Source organism: Leiobunum rupestre, chromosome 2 (genome assembly GCF_980474605.1).
Source record: "Leiobunum rupestre chromosome 2, qqLeiRupe1.1.hap1, whole genome shotgun sequence".
NCBI classification, from domain to species: domain Eukaryota; kingdom Metazoa; phylum Arthropoda; class Arachnida; order Opiliones; family Sclerosomatidae; genus Leiobunum; species Leiobunum rupestre.
The window spans coordinates 8591078-8611746 of record NC_143385.1 but is presented as its reverse complement, the minus strand read 5'-3'; the positions used below and the strand labels follow the sequence as shown (position 1 = coordinate 8611746).

The following is a 20669-nucleotide window of genomic DNA, read 5'->3' as shown; positions in this document are numbered from 1 at the left end:
CCCCAGAAACACAAAATCACTAACTTCCACCTTAAAAGGGCCTTTTTTAAATCTAACTGCCTAATCACTTAGAATCATCACTATCGCCTTCGTTGTCCCCATATACTTTCTTGAGTGTTGCAGCTATTGATTGCAAAGCCAATGCTTGACATTTGGCTGCCTTTGCCTTCTCAGATTCTGCTTTAGAAATCTTCCTTTGAGATTCGGCCAGATGATTCCAAACCTCAAGTTGATTTTCCATCAGTGCATTTTGGTTTTCGAGATTTTTATTTATCTTCTCAAACATTTGTTGGGCTCTCTCATATGGCCCAGTGGCACGCAGCCGTTGCTGCCTCTGTTGGTTACGCCCTGTAATCAAAATATACAGCAATCTCGTTTAAATAATTGAACCATAGTTAATTATACTTACTCTGTGCAGCTGACCTCACAGGATTTTCTCCTAGGGAATGGTGGGAACTTTGTGGGAATTGCTGACTAGCGGCAATAGGGGTGTTAAGCCTTGGGGATCTACGGGGTGGGGGAGTTCGAAATGTTCCTTGAGAATTACGTCCAGAAGGAGATGCACGTGCGGAAGGGATTGAATATGGAGGGGCCATTATCGATGAAACTGCAGGGCTACTAGAAATGGCAGCTAATGCAGCATCCATTTGTTCAATCAAATCCAGCCCAAACCCTCCTTCTTCGACCTCAGGGTGGACATAGGTCCCTCCGAGCCCAATTACATTGAATAGGCGCTCTTCTAGTTCTGAAAGTTGCCCAGGATTTTTGACACTTTCTTCTATTGCTTTTTTATCTTTAGGGCTTTACTCCTAGTAGAGGACTTCCAATCCGTCATCGTCTGAAATATTAATTTATCTAATAAAAGTAAACATATTTGCTACACTTGAAACTTACCTTCTTCCACTGCTTAACATCATTTGAGGCACCCCCTCCACAAGCATTAAGCTTCTCCCCTAGCCTAAGCCACATAGCGGTATACGCATCATTTGTGAAAACCGCGTGAAATTTACGAGAAACAAACCGTTCATTGCTCTCCATAAACTGAACCATAATGACCTTTTGCTCATTTGTCACTTTAGACGTACGACTCATTGTTATTTTTAAAAAAAACTACCAACGAAGCCACGAAGAACAAAAATGACAACTGCGAAAACGTAAACAAACGCAAAAATAATACAGCAGCCGACAGAAATAAATAAGCGTGATTCTTATTGGACGATTAGAGGGGCGCGTCACCGGATGTTGACGTCACAAATCGCCTGGCGGTATTTTCGTTTTTACGACATTTCTGATAGCGACAGGGGGACAAGAATAAGGTTCCAAGCGAATGTCGTTATCTCGAATGTCAGTATGGCGAAGTGATAAGGCGGAATCGTTATGTCGTAACCGACAAAAGAATAGGCCCCCTGTTTCGCGGGTGTCGAGTCTGTTTCGCGCGCTTCGATTCTGTTTCGCGCGCTTCGAGTGTATTTCGCGCGCTTCGAGTCAATTTCGCGCGCTTCGAGTCTGTTTCGCGCGCTTCGAGTCTGTTTAATGACAATTGAGCCATGTCTTCAAGGTCATTAAATATATCGAGAACCATTAAAGATGGAAACTTGGTTCCAATTAGAAAAGTGTTCCACATAACAATTTATGTTGAAATAGTTTAAACCATTCAATTTTATCTCGAGAACCATTAGGGGTAGGCGAATGGTTCCGATTAGAAAAATTATCTTTGACCCGATAAATATTACAGATCCTGTTTTTTAATTTAATTTCATAATTTGGGTTATTTTTCGTCAATCTGCATCGGGTCAAATATCATTGACAGAACTGAAAATAAACTTATGCTAGGGGTCCTTCATGTAGGCAAATCACGGCCCTGCAGCTATGGATATAAAATAACGAGTTTGATGTATGTTTACTTTTCATTTTATTCATCTTAGCTTACATTCGGTGACAGGATAAAATAATGTAGCATTTTTACCACTTTGGATTACTTGAAATTATCTGTATCATTATTATTACCATTAGGTGCTTTAAAAGCAGATATGGGCAAAATCACTTGTGATTTTTAGAGATTCACTCTCCCTCAAGAGTGAGAGTGGATCTAAATAGAAATCTTCACTCATTCCGACATTCACTTTTCGACACTCGCCAAGTTCACTCTTCCTCAAAGATTGAGATTAGTCAAGGTCACTAATTTCACTCATATTCTTTGTGGAAAACTGGAAATTTGAATTCGTTCCAATTGTATATTTTAGCCTCCCTTCCCGTTAATAGACCACGTACTCCAGTAAAGTCATTAATTTAAATTTAAATTGGAATTTCCCGCCTTCTTTTAATAGTCTTGAAAATTGATAATCGTGAAAGAGCTGACCTTGACCACCCTCACTTTTTTCTCGCGAGCTCACTCGGCGATTGTCGAAAAAGTGAAAACTCCACAAGTAAGAGTAGAGTTTTTCATTAGGGAGTGGAGTGAGAAAAGTGTGGGGGGAAAATCACTCACCAAAATTCACTCCGAGTTTTGCCCAACTCTGTTTAAAAGGGGAATCGTTTAAATTATATGAATTTCAGCTAAAATGGATTATTCTACTGAAAGGATAGACCACTTTTTATACTGGCAAATTGATAGTTACATATTTTTTATTTTTTATTCATAAAAAGGAAACCTTTAATTAATTACTTAATTAGTTTTGATATGAAGTAACTTGAATTTAATTTTAAATATAAGGAAGGAAATATTTTTCGGAACTTTGTTCATTTTAGATGTTTAATAGTTAGGAAAGATAGTCCAAGGTACAAAAAGAACCAAGAAAATGTGGACACGAAACCCAACCAGACGGTTAAACTTTCCAATCCTATTCCTTTGAACATGATGCCCTTGAAGGCTTCGTTTGGCATCGTCATAGGAATCACGTACGAAATTATTTTCAAAATTCTGGGCATAGCTTCCAGTGGCCATATTATACCTTTGGAGAAAAATGGAAAAAAATTCAATATAACATTCCATAAATTCTCGAATATACGTTAAAATATTAAAAGCTAACTAGCGTAGAAATTGTTGTATTTTTAAATATTAAATTTTTGAAAAGATCCATGGAGAAATTATAAGTTTAAAAATTTTTAACTGAGGAAACACATGGATTTAAAAATTAACAGTTTATTTAAAACTATCCTTAGCTTTCGACCCGCGGGTCTTTGTCAAACAAAATGAAACAATGCAACGTTACCGGTATATGTAACGTTTAGAATAAAATAAATAAATAAACACATACAAGTTAAAAAATGAAAACAATTGCAACAAATTAATTTCTACAAGTCGGATACAAGAGTTTTTATCAAACACCACCCACAGTTTCGCTGTTATACTCCCCTCATCTAGATTAAAACTACCAATATCGTTTATGTGAACACCTTCAATAAATGTTCTTTTAAAATAATTTGATTCCTTATATAAAATTTTTGGATCATTAAAATTGATCACGTGGTGTTAATTTTTTCCTAGATTTCCAAATATGGTCTGCCATATCATTTTCAGGTATCGGGTCGAAAGCTAACGATAGTTTTAAATAAACTGCTAATTTTTAAATTCATGTTTCCTCCGTTAAAATGTTTATACTTGTATTTTTAACTGATAAACTTAAACAATTGAAAATGAACTTCGTTGAAAATAAGAGGATTTTGTGGATTTTTTTAATTCAGTGTTCAATAGTGAAACGTTTTTTCCGTTTCAACGGGTTATTCTTTTCTTTGGTAATTTTGCAATTTCTATTCTTATATTGGCCCTAAATTTCTAAAGCCAAGTGTTCAAGGTTGAGATACTTTTTCTAGAAATGCTATATTTAGTTCTTGCGAGTTGGAAGTAACACTTAACGGAAATGACCAAGTTAGCTTTGACTTTGCTTATGGCAACACTATGTAATACGTTGTTGAACAATTTCTTTATTCCTTTGACCATAAAGTAAACAAAAATATGTCAACTGTCGTCATGAAACTGATGGCTATTATACACTTTGTGATATGGCCCATAAATATTTTTATATTTTTAACTATGTGATATGGTACATAACATTGTGGTTTTCGTAAATGAACAGACAGAATTTGAATGAAACTTGTAACTGATATGTTTCAAAAACAATTTAAGTTCCTTAGTTGTTTGAAATAATTCAGTCTATTTTGGAGGTACTATAACATTTTTATATGAATTAATTAATTTTTCTCATAGTTTGATTTTAAGTCAATGATAAATCGACTTAAACTTCGAAGTTTTAGGTTTCTGCTTATTTCTTAAGATTTCTTCTGCCAAGAGACTCTATATAGATTTTGTTTGGCACTGAGGTCAAATATCCGCCCTCATTGCGCAGGAAGCTAAGCGCGAGGAAATGGAATTCGCATTTTGATGTTTCCTTTTAGTTAGTGTTTTCTATACAGGGTCTTTTTTTTGCTCGGAAAAGTGTTTTTTTTCAAAAACTATTCATAGTACCGATTTCAAATTTGGAAGGTCAATTCTCTATACCGGGGGACATCAGTTTGAGAAATTTGAGCGTTTTCGGTAATGTTTTTCACCAATTTTGAAAAATTATTTTTCGACCACTAGGTGCGAGATAAAAAATTTCTATTATAAAGTTGTAGGCCGTCATCGAAAACCCTTAAAAATTGTTCACTCGACGAAAAACAACTTATTTATCAGTGAAAATTCGAGCTTGAAAAATTTACAAGTTGGTGAAGCCAAATTACGATTGTTTGAAACGATAATTGAATAGGGAACAAGTCTAATACAAACGTAGTAGAGTTTTCACACTTGAAAAAATGTACACGTTTGGTTTTTAAATGCAGATATTTTATTCACATAAATTTTTACAAAACATTTTCAATAATATCACCATTGGCTGCAACACAGGTTTGTGCGCGGACAATTAAGTTCTCAAACGCTTTCTCTACCATTTCTGGTGTGACGTCTCGGCAAGCACTGATTATTCGTCTAATGAGTTCCTCCCTAGTTTCAATGGGCGTGGCGTATACCTTTGCTTTAACGAATCCCCAGAAAAAATAATCCAGCGGTGTTAGGTCAGGTGACCTTGCTGGCCAATGCACTGGACCATTTCTCCCTATCCACCTTTCAGGAAACTCGTTGTTGAGGTGCTCAGTTACTTGCCGGGAAAAATGCGGAGGGGCGCCATCTTGCTGAAACCACAACTGACGTCTTTCAGCCAATGGAAGGTCGTCGATTGCGTCACTCAGTTCGTTCTGTAGAAAATGTAAATACCTTTGGCCGTTGAGGTTCGTCGGCAGGAAAAAGGGACCAATCAAACGGTTTCCAGCAAGTCCAACCCAAACATTGACCCGTTCAAATTGAACCTGGTGATGATATTCAAAACCCCAATGTGGGTTGATGTCAGACCAAAGATGGCTGTTTTGATGATTAAAGGGCCCATCTCTAGAAAATGACGCTTCGTCGGAGAACAAAACATGGCGCAAAAATTGTCTATCTTCTTGGACAGCATTTAGTAACCAGTTGCTAAATTCATAACGTCTTTGATGGTCTCCGTCAATTAGTCCTTGGTGGAGCGTAGCTCTTTATGGGTGATAGCGATCCTTACGAAGAATTTTCCACACACGATTTGCAGAACAACCCAAATCAGCAGCGGCGTTAGCGCAACTGTGACGAGGATATGCCACAAAGTACGCGAGTACATTGTTCTCGAAGTCTAAATCCGGTTGACCCAATCCGCGAAACCTAGGTTGCAAGTTACCAAATTGATTGAAATCGTGAATTGCTCGTCTTACTGTATTTACAGATGGTGCTCCATTTGGATGTCTTTCTGCGAAGATTTCAGTCACTCTTCTAAGGTTTTGCGCTGCTTCTCCATAGTAAATGGCAACTATCTCGGTACGCTCAGCTACTGAATAACGAGGCATTGTTCGAAATATTATCAAACACTGATAATAATCTCCCAAAGTTTTTCTTTAAATACCCAATGCATGTTTAGGATTGACCTATAGCCTCGTGTTTTTTAAATCCGGTCGTTTTTTTAACCAAAGTTTCAACTGGATTAGGTAATTCGGTTTCAATTATCGTTTCAAACAATCGTAATTTGGCTTCACCAACTTGTAAATTTTTCAAGCTCGAATTTTCACTGATAAATAAATTGTTTTTCGTCGAGTGAACAATTTTTAAGGGTTTTCGATGACGGCCTACAACTTTATAATAGAAATTTTTTATCTCGCACCTAGTGGTCGAAAAATAATTTTTCAAAATTGGTGAAAAACATTACGGAAAACGCTCAAATTTCTCAAACTGATGTCCCCCGGTATAGAGAATTGACCTTCCAAATTTGAAATCGGTACTATAAATAGTTTTTGAAAAAAAACACTTTTCCGAGCAAAAAAAAAGACCCTGTATGTTCTTTGATGTTTCATAGATGTCAGTTGTTCTTTAGTCATTACAGATGCTCCAATTTTGGTTACGATCTCCTTCTACAGGTGTTATAAAAGAACCCCTGTAGAACACATAGAGCGCATCTCATGTATCCAACTTTGCATTTGATAAACATTAAAAGTACCTTGTGATTAATAGCTGTCAGAGGCTCTTATTTAGTTACTTTTCTTTCATAAGGTGTTCTTCAAACGTTTCTAATAATAATTAGCTAGGCTAATATACACAAGCAACCACCTTAGGCCCAAGTCATCAAGTGGCTTTTAATGCCATTAATACTGGTTACAATGCGTAGGAGGGTGGTGACAAGCCCTTCATGCCAGGCGAGCCCGCAGCTCCCTACACTAACTATTACCGTTAACCTCAACAAGTTTTTATGGAAGGAAAACCGAAAAACTCTTTAACCAGTGAGGAGAGAACTTGAAAACTCAAAACAGGAGTTGTTCCGAGTTTTTACCCAGTGCCCCATGCTGTGATCGAACCCGGCTTCTCTTGCTGCGCGGTGAACGTGCTAATAACTCCACCACCCCACCATAAGTGTCATAAAGACTTGCAGCGAAGTATTCGACTCCGAAGTAGAAACTATCGCAGAAAAAAAGCTTTAGAAAACGATCGCGTGACACTTGATGTTTTGTTCAAACCTCTTTTAAGATTTCAAGAATAAATTAATTTTATTTCGAAAATGTTGTACTATTTATGGTTTACTTAAATTTACCAATCTAAACAGTCAGTGACATGAAATGATAAGGATAACAAAACTCACCGCACGCGATGAAGTTAACAGTCATGAATGCCAAAATGACAAAGATACCAGCCCCTGAACTGTCAAATAAGTTTGACATTAAAAGCCCTAAAGAAATAAAAAAAAATTTAAAACATTTTATGGTTCCACGAGACATTTTCTTCCTTCTTTTCTCTTCCTACAATTATCTACCAACAATAGCATTGTCTCGTTCTACCATCCTCTGTCCACCAAGTTGGAATATCACTTAAAGGTACCGTTTCCAAATAAATTTAGTCAGGGAAACCTTATCTATTTTGTACAACCTTCAAAACACTCAATTATCCCTTTAAATGATAGTTATGATCAAACGTTTTTGTTTATTTCTGTAAAAAAATATTTGATTTTCTTTCGCAAACTTCAATCGGGAAACGCTGCTTAAAGTACTTTAACATTTAAATAGTTAAATAAATGTCTCACCAAATGCAGTTCCTTGCAGTCCTTGAAAGATCGTAAGGACGGCAAGAAGAACGACAGAGCCCTTTTGAGGCACTTGGAAGATATAGAAAATGAAAATTATCATTGAAATTGTTCCGGCAATGATTTTCAGCATCTCCGTAGCGTAAACAGATAGAAGAGTATCCGTTTTCGTGACGCCGCACATTTGAATTCTTTCGAGTACGCCACTTTTCCGTTCGTTGAGAAGTTTGAAGACGCACAATCCGGACGCAAAACAGTTAATAAGTATCATCATGACTCCTGGAATCATGGCGTCTCCCGCATTCCTGTCATGAGACCCGAAAATCTCCGAAGACATCTGTAAGCAAATAAACATCAACATATGCAATCTTGACTACAGTTTTGTGATATTTTATAATTAGCGCCTGCTAAATCTTTAAATTGGTTTAACAACGATCTCGCAATTTAGGGTTTTTCCACTTAATCTAGTAAACGATAATTATCCATTTTCATTTATATAGAAAAATAAAAAAATTTTGGTCCCGTTTTAGAGTCGTTAGAATGTAAATATTCCACGTTTTAAGAAATAATGCGTAACACTGACTAAATTTGTACCGAAAACGTAAAGTTTTCATCACGAGCTCAAGTGATGAGACGAGGGGTTTGACATTTTCAAAAGTACCGTACGGGATTTTGAATATCAGATATCAGGGGCGTGATTCTACTCTTATCGTTAGCTACTTAACGAAAATAATTTTTCGTTAGCTAATATAATTTCAATGGAGGCAACGAGAATATTCTTTCGTTAACTCCTAACGATAAGAGTAGAATCACGCCCCTGGGTCGTGATTCTACTCTTAACTGATTTTGTGATTACCGTTTCGATTTTCGTGTCGATTTCGGTTTTTAGGCTGATGTCGAGATTTTGGAATTGATTTTCAGTTGGATTTCAAGATTTATAAAAACATTTTTCTCTAGCGTGTACGGGATTTGTACGAATGGCGGGCCCCTCCGATGAGGGCAATTGAAGCTTACGTCATTCTCAAAGGTTGAAATTGAGGCCCGAATATACAGGGTGGCTCGATATGCTCCGACCAGGCTTTTTTCTTAATAACTATTTGAGATATAATTTGGAAATTTTCAGGGTATGCGTATTTAGTTGGGAAAGCTTTAATTTGTAAACTGCAGAAAACTTGAATACGTTTCGACCGATAGGTGCTAGGGAAAATGTTTCAATGAGAAAGTTGTAGAGCATACTAGAAAACCTACAAAAAACGTTTGTTCGATCATAAACGAACACTTTTTCACTTAGATAATGAGGTCAGCAAAAAAACCGGTTCGCTATAGCAGTCTTAGTTAAATTAATTGTTTATGAGAATAACATGTCAATAGACGCTAAAAGAAATTATTCGCTCCAAAATAAAAACCGTCAAAAGGAAGGGTTTTTAAATTAAAAACGCGTGAATCTCGATGATATCGCCCATTTTTTTGTCGCACGTGTAATTATTTATTCTGATAATAAAATAGAATCACGTGGGCTTAGCAATATTTATCTGCATTTGTCTTAGCCAATAAGATTATCCCTTCCGAGCAAGCACGCGCCAAATTACACAATGAACCGATGAAGATTTTCAAATCAATTTCTTTTAAGATCTATGTACGATAAGTTAGCCATTTTTTTGGTACAAATAAATGAGGGAAAGATAAACAAGTGCTTTTGTGGAGGCGAACCGTCATGTTGGTACCAGAGTCGTCCGTAGTTGGCCAAAGGAATTTCTTCTAATGCGCCCGCGATTTCATTCTGTAACAAACTCACGTAGCTTTGCCCATTTTGACGGTTTGGCTGAAAAAATGGGCCGATGACTCGATCTCCGACCAGACCCACACGTTTAAGCGAAAAAGTTGTTGTTAGTGGTGGTGGGGAAAGCCCCATCGTGGATTCACATAACTCCACATGTATTGGTCACCAAGAGCAGATTAAAAAATCCAGGGTTTCGTTCACCATGTTGATTAACCAGTTACAAAAGTCAAACCTACGAACCATATCTCCGTCATGAAGAGCTCGATAAGGATGGAAGTTGTGCTCGTGAGGGATACTCCCAATGCGGATTCTGCAGGCAAACCCAACTCTGCGTTTGCACTTCTAACGCTTGCTTGAGGATATGCCGCGAAGTACGCTAAAACTAGCTCTTCGTCGATGTTTTGACGACCAGCTCCTCGGCATCTTGGATTGACATCTCCATAGTTCTGGAAATCTCGAACAGCTCCGAGAACGGTGTTGTGATTAGGAAATCTGTCAGGATACCGCATACTGAAAAGTTGACATACCCTACGAGCGTTTCGAGGGGTTCACCCAAAAATAATTCGACCATAAAAGAGCGTTGTTCAGCGGCATACAAAGGCATTGTTGAACTTTGGAAACTTGTAAGACTGCGCTTCGTTTTGGGTTATTTTTGTTTAAATACCAAAACTTAATTAAACCTTTGTACAAATCAACTAAGAAGAAACATGTTTTGTAAATTTATTAGGTCTAATTAGACCAGCTTATCTTCCTCTTGAGCACTTGTTTGTTGACATGTTATTCTCAAAAACAATTAATTTAACTAAGTTTTGTAAAATAAACCCTTTGGCCTGCTATGGTGAACCTGTTTATTTTTGCTGACCTCATTATCTAAGTGAAAAATTGTTAATTTGTGATCGAACCAATGGCGGATACATATGGAGGTTGCCCCCCCCCCCCCCTCCCTTGACGGGGATGGCTCCGCGCCAAATTGTTACTTTTGTCTTGTATGTGTGTTTTCATTCGATGGATTGTAGTTCTTGTCTTGAATAAAGTTTTCTTAAGCTTTGCACGTGACTCGATGATTTGTTATTACACCCATAGCTCAATATGTCTTTGAGTTTTTTCTGTATCCGCCACTGGATCGAACAAACGTTATTTGAAGGTTTTCAGGTATACTCTACAAGTTTCTCATTGAAAATTGTTCCCTAGCACCTATCGGCCAAAATAGAAATTTAAAAAAACGTGAAAACCTATTCGAGTTTTCTGAAATTTACAATTTAAAGCGTTCCCAACTAAATACGCATACCCTGAATATTTCTAAATTATACCTCAAATAGTTTTTAAGAAAAAAATCTGGTCAGAGCAAATCGAGCCACTGTCTAAGGTAATCCCTTAAACCAAAATTAAATTAAATCAACAACAATATGGTAGGGATGAAACCAAATTTACTTTTAAATAAAAATTTTAAATTGCTCCTTAATTTGAGTCGCATATTGAGGCATGGGCTAAATGGGCTACAGCCCAGGGCCCCCAACCAGGTTTGGGGCCCGGAAAAGCCCGCCATACAGCTTCTACTCTAGGGATAAGGGTTAAGTTGGTTAAATATTATTTATGCTCATTTAATATTATGTATATTTTAGTTACGTCATACGGTACCTACAATATCTAAAACGTAACAGCGAGTCACTGTCAGTAAAAATCTTATTTTCAGACTTCAGTAGGCCTATGTTATACTTTTGAAATTAAAAGTTTTGGTTGGTTATTGTGTAGTTGAATTTAGACAACGGACATACAAAGGCTGACCGTTGGCGATCGCAAAGGTCTTAAGAAAAAATTTAGCCTAGGGCCACAAAAGGTTTTAAGACGGGCCTGTGAGAAGCAGTAATTGTTTATTAGAAAATAATGTATAAAAAAATTAAAACATAGCTACATGATGACTTACATCCAAAGGAAACCGGGCAATCAATCTGGATTTGTTGATGGATACCAAGAACTCTTCGAAGAACGACTGGTACGACTTTGAGAATGACCGAAAAAGGGTGTAGAATATTTGCTGATCTGAAATTCATAAAGATTTCAAATTATGTCCAAATGCAACCATTAAGGGCGTCTACCAAAATAAGATGCCCTTTGAAACCTCGGAGATTCCTTTGATATTACTAAAGTTCAAACTCTGCTTTGAACCAAACGCAAATTGAACTAAATTGAATTTGTAAACAATACTATTAACACTGAAAATCTCACGGTTTTTCATATAATAGGTCAACTACCTTCTAAACACTTAATCCGAAATAGACTTTTCAATCGCTTGAATGATCTACTTGTTAAATTTATAATTTCTAAATTATTGGTTTATTCTAAGTTGATTTAGGTTGGGTCAAAGCCAACTATAAATGCACTTCTTACTGGAGAGGTCGTAATAGCCGGAAATGGAGCTGCAATTCACGGTTTTTTCGTCGACGTCCAATCCGTCTTCCAACTTCCGCTTAAAGCAATCCGTGAAGTTCTCTCGGATGTGAAGGAAAACCCACGAATCGCCGTATTTCACAGAATCGTAGGCGTCTGGGAAATTGGCATTTTTCTACAAACATTATGCGATTAAAGTTAAAGCATGGCATAAAAAATACATTTATTTAAACTTCTTGAGAATTTATATGTGTAGACAATCCGGGGACACCATGGTCTACTTTCCCTGGCAGGAGACGGGCGAGCAAAATGTCAACCGCGTGTGATAAAAACACTTCGGAAGACGTAAGCTTTAGGGAACCAATGCGATACGGGGTCGATTTCAATGATATTTAATGGGAAACCGTGAGCTGGATTGGGAGAATAATGAGAGACCGTGAGCTGGATTGTGAGAATAATGGAAGACCTGAGCTGGATTGGGATAATAATGGGAGACCGTGAGCTGGATTGGGATAATAATGGGAGACCGTGAGCTGTATTGGGAAAATAATGGGAGAACGTGAGCTGTATTGGTAGAATAATGGGAGACCGTGAGCTATATTGGGAAAATAATGGGAGACCGTGAGCTAGATTAGGATAATAATGGGAGACCGTGAGCTGGATTGGGAGAATAATGGAAGACCGTGAGCTGGATTGGGATAATAATGGGAGACCGTGAGCTGGATTGTGATAATAATGGGAGACCGTGAGCTGGATTGGGATAATAATGGGAGACCGTGAGCTATATTGGGAAAATAATGGGAGAACGTGAGCTGTATTGGTAGAATAATGGGAGACCGTGAGCTATATTGGGAAAATAATGGGAGACCGTGAGCTAGATTAGGATAATAATGGGAGACCGTGAGCTGGATTGGGAGAATAATGGGAGATCGTGAGCTGGATTGGGAAAATAATGGGAGACCGTGAGCTGGATTGTGATAATAATGGGAGACCGTGAGCTGGATTCGGAGAAAAATGGGAGACCGTGAGCTGGATTGGGAGAATAATGGAAGACCGTGAGCTGGATTGGGAGAATAATGGGAGACCGTGAGCTGGATTGGGATAATAATGGGAGACCGTGAGCTGGATTGGGATAATAATGGGAGACCGTGAGCTCTATTGGGAAAATAATGGGAGAACGTGAGCTATATTGGGAAAATAATGGGAGACCGTGAGCTAGATTAGGATAATAATGGGAGACCGTGAGCTGGATTGGGAGAATAATGGAAGACCGTGAGCTGGATTGGGATAATAATGGGAGACCGTGAGCTGGATTGTGATAATAATGGGAGACCGTGAGCTGGATTGGGATAATAATGGGAGACCGTGAGCTCTATTGGGAAAATAATGGGAGAACGTGAGCTGTATTGGTAGAATAATGGGAGACCGTGAGCTATATTGGGAAAATAATGGGAGACCGTGAGCTAGATTAGGATAATAATGGGAGACCGTGAGCTGGATTGGGAGAATAATGGGAGACCGTGAGCTATATTGGGAAAATAATGGGAGACCGTGAGCTAGATTAGGATAATAATGGGAGACCGTGAGCTCTATTGGGAAAATAATGGGAGAACGTGAGCTGTATTGGTAGAATAATGGGAGACCGTGAGCTATATTGGGAAAATAATGGGAGACCGTGAGCTAGATTAGGATAATAATGGGAGACCGTGAGCTGGATTGGGAGAATAATGGGAGATCGTGAGCTGGATTGGGAAAATAATGGGAGACCGTGAGCTGGATTGTGATAATAATGGGAGACCGTGAGCTGGATTCGGAGAAAAATGGGAGACCGTGAGCTGGATTGGGAGAATAATGGAAGACCGTGAGCTGGATTGGGATAATAATGGGAGACCGTGAGCTGGATTGGGATAATAATGGGAGACCGTGAGCTCTATTGGGAAAATAATGGGAGAACGTGAGCTGTATTGGTAGAATAATGGGAGACCGTGAGCTATATTGGGAAAATAATGGGAGACCGTGAGCTAGATTAGGATAATAATGGGAGACCGTGAGCTGGATTGGGAGAATAATGGGAGATCGTGAGCTGGATTGGGAAAATAATGGGAGACCGTGAGCTGGATTGGGAGAATAATGGGAGATCGTGAGCTGGATTGGGAAAATAATGGGAGACCGTGAGCTGGATTGTGATAATAATGGGAGACCGTGAGCTGGATTCGGAGAAAAATGGGAGACCGTGAGCTGGATTGGGAGAATAATGGAAGACCGTGAGCTGGATTGGGATAATAATGGGAGACCGTGAGCTGGATTGTGATAATAATGGGAGACTGTGAGCTGGATTCGGAGAAAAATGGGAGACCGTGAGCTGGATTGGGAGAATAATGGAAGACCGTGAGCTGGATTGGGATAATAATGGGAGACCGTGAGCTGGATTGTGATAATAATGGGAGACCGTGAGCTGGATTGGGAGAATAATGGGAGATCGTGAGCTGGATTGGGAAAATAATGGGAGACCGTGAGCTGGATTGTGATAATAATGGGAGACCGTGAGCTGGATTCGGAGAAAAATGGGAGACCGTGAGCTGGATTGGGAGAATAACGGAAGACCGTGAGCTGGATTGGGATAATAATGGGAGACCGTGAGCTGGATTGGGATAATAATGGGAGACCGTGAGCTCTATTGGGAAAATAATGGGATAACGTGAGCTGTATTGGTAGAATAATGGGAGACCGTGAGCTATATTGGGAAAATAATGGGAGACCGTGAGCTAGATTAGGATAATAATGGGAGACCGTGAGCTGGATTGGGAGAATAATGGGAGATCGTGAGCTGGATTGGGAAAATAATGGGAGACCGTGAGCTGGATTGTGATAATAATGGGAGACCGTGAGCTGGATTCGGAGAAAAATGGGAGACCGTGAGCTGGATTGGGAGAATAATGGAAGACCGTGAGCTGGATTGGGATAATAATGGGAGACCGTGAGCTGGATTGTGATAATAATGGGAGACCGTGAGCTCTATTGGGAAAATAATGGGAGACCGTGAGCTGGATTGGGAGAATAATGGAAGACCGTGAGCTGGATTGGGAGAATAATGGGAGATCGTGAGCTGGATTGGGAAAATAATGGGAGACCGTGAGCTGGATTGTGATAATAATGGGAGACCGTGAGCTGGATTCGGAGAAAAATGGGAGACCGTGAGCTGGATTGGGAGAATAATGGAAGACCGTGAGCTGGATTGGGATAATAATGGGAGACCGTGAGCTGGATTGTGATAATAATGGGAGACCGTGAGCTCTATTGGGAAAATAATGGGAGACCGTGAGCTGGATTGGGAGAATAATGGAAGACCGTGAGCTGGATTGGGATAATAATGGGAGACCGTGAGCTGGATTGTGATAATAATGGGAGACCGTGAGCTCTATTGGGAAAATAATGGGAGACCGTGAGCTGGATTGGGAGAATAATGGGAGACCGTGAGCTGGATTGGGAGAATAATGGAAGACCGTGAGCTGGATTTGGAGAATAATGTGAGATCGTGAGCTATATTGGGAAAATAAATAAAAAAAATCGTCTACACATCTTCGTTCTTTCTCAATATAAATAATTAATACAGTCTTGATAGTATTTAATTTTGAAATTATGCCGCAGATGGCGCCATAACAAATACATAAGTTATATATTCTGAGTATTTAATAATATTCTATTTGACGTTTTCCTACTTTATTATGCCAAAATTTTATAACTTAATTTTCAAAAAAAAAAACACAATTTTATCTACGCAATTTCGCACAATTTGTTGCCGGAAAAAATATTTTGAAAGGACCAAGTAAAGTTAACTATCTGCCAACAAGAAGTTACTCTCGAATAAGCGAAGCTCATTGAACAGTACAGTTCGAGACTGAGCAAATTGTGGTGCACTTTAATTTTGAGCCACATCTACCGTTTTTTTTTAAATGGTAGCTGTGAGACCTACTAAAGCTTTCTTGGTTTATGACCGAAAGAACTTTAACACTTACAATATACACGGAACTCCGGTCCAAATGATTGAGAAACGTTTCGCCCAAACCGTTCCGCGTGATGGCACTGTCTTCGTTCACGATCGAGATTGGAATATCGCGGAGTTGACTTCCCACGAAGGCACAAAAGAAACTGAGTGTGACAATAGGGGCGACTAGTTGAAAAAGTAGTTCCGTTATATTCCTCTTGAATAAAAGGATATTTCTGGCGCACAAAATCATCATTCTGAACATAAAGTACGGTTCTTTAGCATTTATCTTTCCCACCCGTCCTTTCATCCCTGCCACATCACTGGTCTGTTTCTTAACAATTCCGTTTAACGTGATCGTTAATCCGTTTTTTGCTGTCTGAAAAAATAAATTAAATTATATTTATAGACAGTTTAATGACTCTGCTTTTCAACGCAATCTTTTAATCATTTTTAGTAGTTCGTCATGCATAATCTGAAGCAGGTTTCTACACAATTTTACAATATTCACAGTGTAATGTTACTCTGGCAAGTCTATCTTAATTCTGCTAAGCAGGGTCGTGTTTATACCACTTGCGGTCCGTAGGCGCAGTGTGATTTTGGGGACCGTGTTTAAACAAAATAAATTAATAAAATTAAAAGCTGAAGTTAGATATTTTTAATACAAAAAGGAGAAAATGTGTTGAACAAAAGAACTTAATATCAATCAATAAATTGTTTACTAATACTTTGTACTTTCTTTCTACATTTTAATTTTACGAATGTATCAATTTCATCGTTAAAGTTACATTTCTCCTTTCGGCTAATTCAATATGCAAAATAGCTATATTTTGCAAGTCTTTCCTGCGCAATAGAATTTCGTAAGTAGGTTTTCGTTCTTTTGAAAGCAGAAAAAGAGAGCTCTCCCGATGCGTTACTTAAAGGGCAACGCAAGTGACCATGCAGGGGGTAAATTATCTTATAGATAAAAAGAACGACTGCGCATGCGCTATCTGAAATAGCCTTTCCCTCTGTAAAAAAAGCAGAACCATATTTGCCGAATTTATTTTGTATAAATGCGCCTCTCGCGGTTTTTACGCAAAATCCACGCATTCTTTAGTCGCTAAAATGGCCCAGGAAAGTGAAGTCTCCGTGCTTACCGACAAATCGGATCCTAAACTTCTACAAATTAAATGTAATAAAAAAAGATAAATATTCTGTCGGGGTATAATGATAGGGAAATTGTTAAGGGAGACGGGATATAGGAGTGTGTGTGGTGTTGAATTTTCTTAATCCAATGTGAGGCTAGCGGCAGAGATTTACCGCGTCCAAGGCCTAATGTTTCAACTTCCATTATTAAAAATATTCAATTCACAAATAATTTTATTCCAACTCTCGGAAACTAACCCAGTTCTTTTCTCCTTAATAAATAAATTAAGCTAGGCCTAAATTCCTGGGTTCGTTGATTGCGAGCTAACTCAGCGAAGAAAATCGAAAAATTCGCGATTGAGAGCGAAATTGCGCCACGTGGCTACACCAAGGAGAATAAGGCTTTCGCGCTGTATAAAATCATCCTTGGAAAACCTACTTACGGCTTGTTGAAGAAAACATAGTTCCCCCCCTGCATGACCACTTGCGTTGCCCTTTAAAGGACATGTTTCGAAGATAGTAATTTACTATTATTACTATATGAGCCTTCTCAGACATTTTGAATGTCACCCTGACCCAGGCTTAGAGTTTGGTGTTTTAATTATTGTTCTTTAAATGTTTAATAAAAAATTGGTTTGATTATTTCGTGATAAGTACTTAACAGAAAGCATAGCTTTACAGAGGTAAGCAGAAAAACTCTAGAACTAGAAGTTTGAACAACAACGTCGGTCATCGGAATTCACATGCACATTTTAGACGTTTTACTTTTCCCGTTTGTACTTCGGAGTCGAATATTAAACAACTTCAATATGACGCCATTATGGGACGTTGTCATGTATTTATAGTATTTAAATAAAAATACTGATAATTATAATTTTCCAACCCAACAAATCGAGACCGAGTTATGACAACTTATTATTTATCTAGCAGCATACTTGTTAAAGAGCGTAAACACTTGTTTGAATTAAAATACGTATAGGTCTTGTACAATTAGCAAGAATTTGGCGAAATAAGTACGAGTCATTGAATTGGGAATAGTACCGCTAGAATGACATTCGGGAGTCGTGGTTTCGCGAAACAAATTCTGAAATTTCGAGTCGGTGCACTGCACTCAGCCGTCAACTCTATCATTATACGGGTGTGTCAGAATTTATAGCCCGGTGTACCTAGTAACAAAGACCATACCACCGGAGGCCTATCATCATAGTGCCCTACGCCAGCGTCCCCAAGCCCAGACAGGTGACAAATCCAGCATGGGTAACAGAACCCCACTACTGATGGTCTCACCTTTGACGCAAGCCACTCAACCCAGCAGAAGGTGCAGCAATGGGTGGACCAATCCCCACTTCGCACACAGCAGTGGGATTTAGAATGGATGCTATAGCAACTCCAGCCGACACCCTACCTATGAAGGTAAGGAGCCAAACCCTTTGGAAAGAGCTCCTAAAGGGGAACGACGAGCACACAGCAGCCCAAGTAACCCGGCACAGCTGGCGCCGGAGATCCCGGTGGGCCCCGAAAGGCCGGGAAACAGGACCGCCGTGCCCGCATATGGAGGCTCGCCGTCCCACAGCAGGCTACCCAATCCGCCGAGGCGGCCAGTTTGCCTGGACCCTCTCCGTTAGCCTGAACCGAAGTTCAGTATCCAGCCCAAACCTGACCGAAGTCGGAGGTGGAGATAGGACCATTTGATCAGAGCTAACATCTCCCAGTGCGCCACCGCCCTTATGGGTTACAAGAGCCGGACCCCGACTCCCCGGTAACGCCACCAGTTATTGCACACTCTAACCCATTTAGGGCCTGGCGCCATCTATCTCTTTCAAAGTACATTTGCACTACTAATTCAATTGTATAGTATATAGTTCCCGCCGCTAACAGCGGACGGCGCCACCGACAAATGATGAAGTTCTCAATTTTTTTTAAATTGTTTCGCGGGAGGCAGATTGAAATTGTCATTCTAGCGGTACTATTCCCAATACAATGGTACGAGTAAACAAACTCGTACTTATTTCGCCAAATTCGTCTTATATATATTTGCGGTACACCCGGGCACACGAAAAAACAAATGATTGTATTTCGACTAGACTCATACCCATACATAACGCCTGTTTTAGTATGGTTCAAACGAGGTGTTTTTAATTCTTCGTGTACCTTGGGTTAGCGAAAGGTGTGCAATGTCTTAAAATTCGATGGCAAACCTACTTGCTTGCGTCAGCCAGCAAACTGAAGTCTGAAACCACACTTATCCAATTTTAAAGAATGTTTCTCCCCGAACGACGAGGTACTCCCGACGTTGTTGTTAAAACTTCTAGAGCTCGTTGCTTAAACTCTCTATTATTTAAACAAATAATAAGGCTATTAGTAACTCTTACAGGTGCACTGAAAGTCTGAAACTAGCAGACAAAAATCTGTAAGAGTAGTTCTAAATAGGTCTAGAAATAAGGACTTATCGAGTTTTCTGTAAGTAGCAAGAAATTACGTATGAAGGATACTTTTCAATTTTGATTACATAAGCCGAAAATAACAATAAAATTTATACATCAAGAAATCGAGAGACGTTTCTCATTGTAGGCCAAAATGGAGCTCCTATCCAAAGGCGGACTGGCCATAGAGTGAACCTGCCCGATGGCAGGTGGGCCCCACGGACCGTTCATGAAGTGGGCCAGTCAAACATGATAGCAGCACCGTAACCAGGATTTGATTTCAGGGTGGGCACGCAATGGAAACAAATAAACAAAAAATTGTACATACAACCATACGGTCCAGGGTGGGCACGGCCCGACCACCCCCCCCCCCTGGTTACGGCCCTGCATGATAGCGTTATAGTTGTTAAAGCTGGGGCCCTTTGTCTTCTGGCAGCCCAAAATATTCGACCCAGTCCGCCACTGCTCCTATCAATGGGTTGAAATGGGGCCCCAGATTTTATGAGGCCCTAGGCGTGCGCCTAATTTGGGAAAATCGCCACTGCTGCTAAGTAGTCACAGTTTCTCACCATTTGCAAATTCGTTTTCGTGTTTTGAGCGTCAAGGTGACATATTTTCAAGAAGCACTCTTCTAAAGTGTGTTCACCAAATGTCTTCATAATGACCTTTGGGTCTGCCTCTTGGAGTATTCGACCATTTCTCATTGCACTAACCTAAAATTATTTGAAACGATATAAAAGTATAAAAGCGCCTGTAAAATATGACAGCAACTTGCCATATTGGCGTCTTTGGCTTCTTCGATGTAATGAGTAGTGATAATTATTGTGGAGTTTTGTGTGTTTGTGAGATGGACTAGGTGCGACCAGATTTCTTTGCGTAAGAGTGGGTCCACTCCGACGGTGGGCTCATCCAGGATCAACAAGGGTGGGCTGTGCAATAACGCAATGGCCAGTGACACTCTTCGCTTTTGACCACCACTGAAATATTTAAAATCAAAATGGTAGAATTATTAGAAACTAAGGTTTAAAGGGGAACCAATTTGGGACGTATAAAATATTTTCTTCTTCTCACACTATAAAAGAAAAGAAAATTAATACATTTTACTGTTACTTTAGTATCAAGAATTGGCTTTTACTTTTATTTTCCCTGGAGAAGAAAAAATTATCAGAAGGAATTCAAATTTGTTTCTGTCCAAATAGCTACATGGATATTAAATTGACTCGCTCAAAGTCAAATTTGCCCAAATATCCTCAAAATATTAAATGACATACCACATTTGCATAAATACCGAAGTTGCACAGTTAAACATGCCATGTTTGCACGTTACTGACCAAAATCTAACATTA

General features: G+C 39.2%; 1 protein-coding gene across 1 annotated transcript; it reads right to left on the bottom strand.

Moving 5' to 3' along the window:
* Positions 1-2739: 2739 nt before the first annotated feature.
* Positions 2740-20637, bottom strand: LOC149956016 (ABC transporter G family member 20-like). Its single transcript, XM_090166737.1, has 9 exons — positions 20612-20637; positions 20099-20300; positions 19893-20036; positions 15804-16151; positions 11788-11962; positions 11324-11439; positions 7620-7956; positions 7182-7268; positions 2740-2951 (listed from the first exon to the last, which is right to left on the bottom strand). The coding sequence occupies exons 1-9, from the start codon at positions 20635-20637 to the stop codon at positions 2740-2742; spliced, it is 1647 nt and encodes a 548-aa protein (XP_090022863.1).
* Between the last annotated feature and the right edge of the window lie 32 nt (positions 20638-20669).

What these genes read in the sequence shown, in the direction of transcription:
- LOC149956016 (XM_090166737.1), bottom strand. Translation starts at nt 20,637, where the DNA reads ATGGCATGTTTAACTGTGCAACTTCG. An exon ending in AAGCCAAAGACGCCAATATG is followed by an intron (nt 20,037 to 20,098) that starts GCAAGTTGCTGT and finishes AAATAATTTTAG; the next exon opens with GTTAGTGCAATGAGAAATGG. An exon ending in TTGCCCGGTTTCCTTTGGAT is followed by an intron (nt 7,957 to 11,323) that starts GTAAGTCATCAT and finishes ATTTGCTTACAG; the next exon opens with ATGTCTTCGGAGATTTTCGG.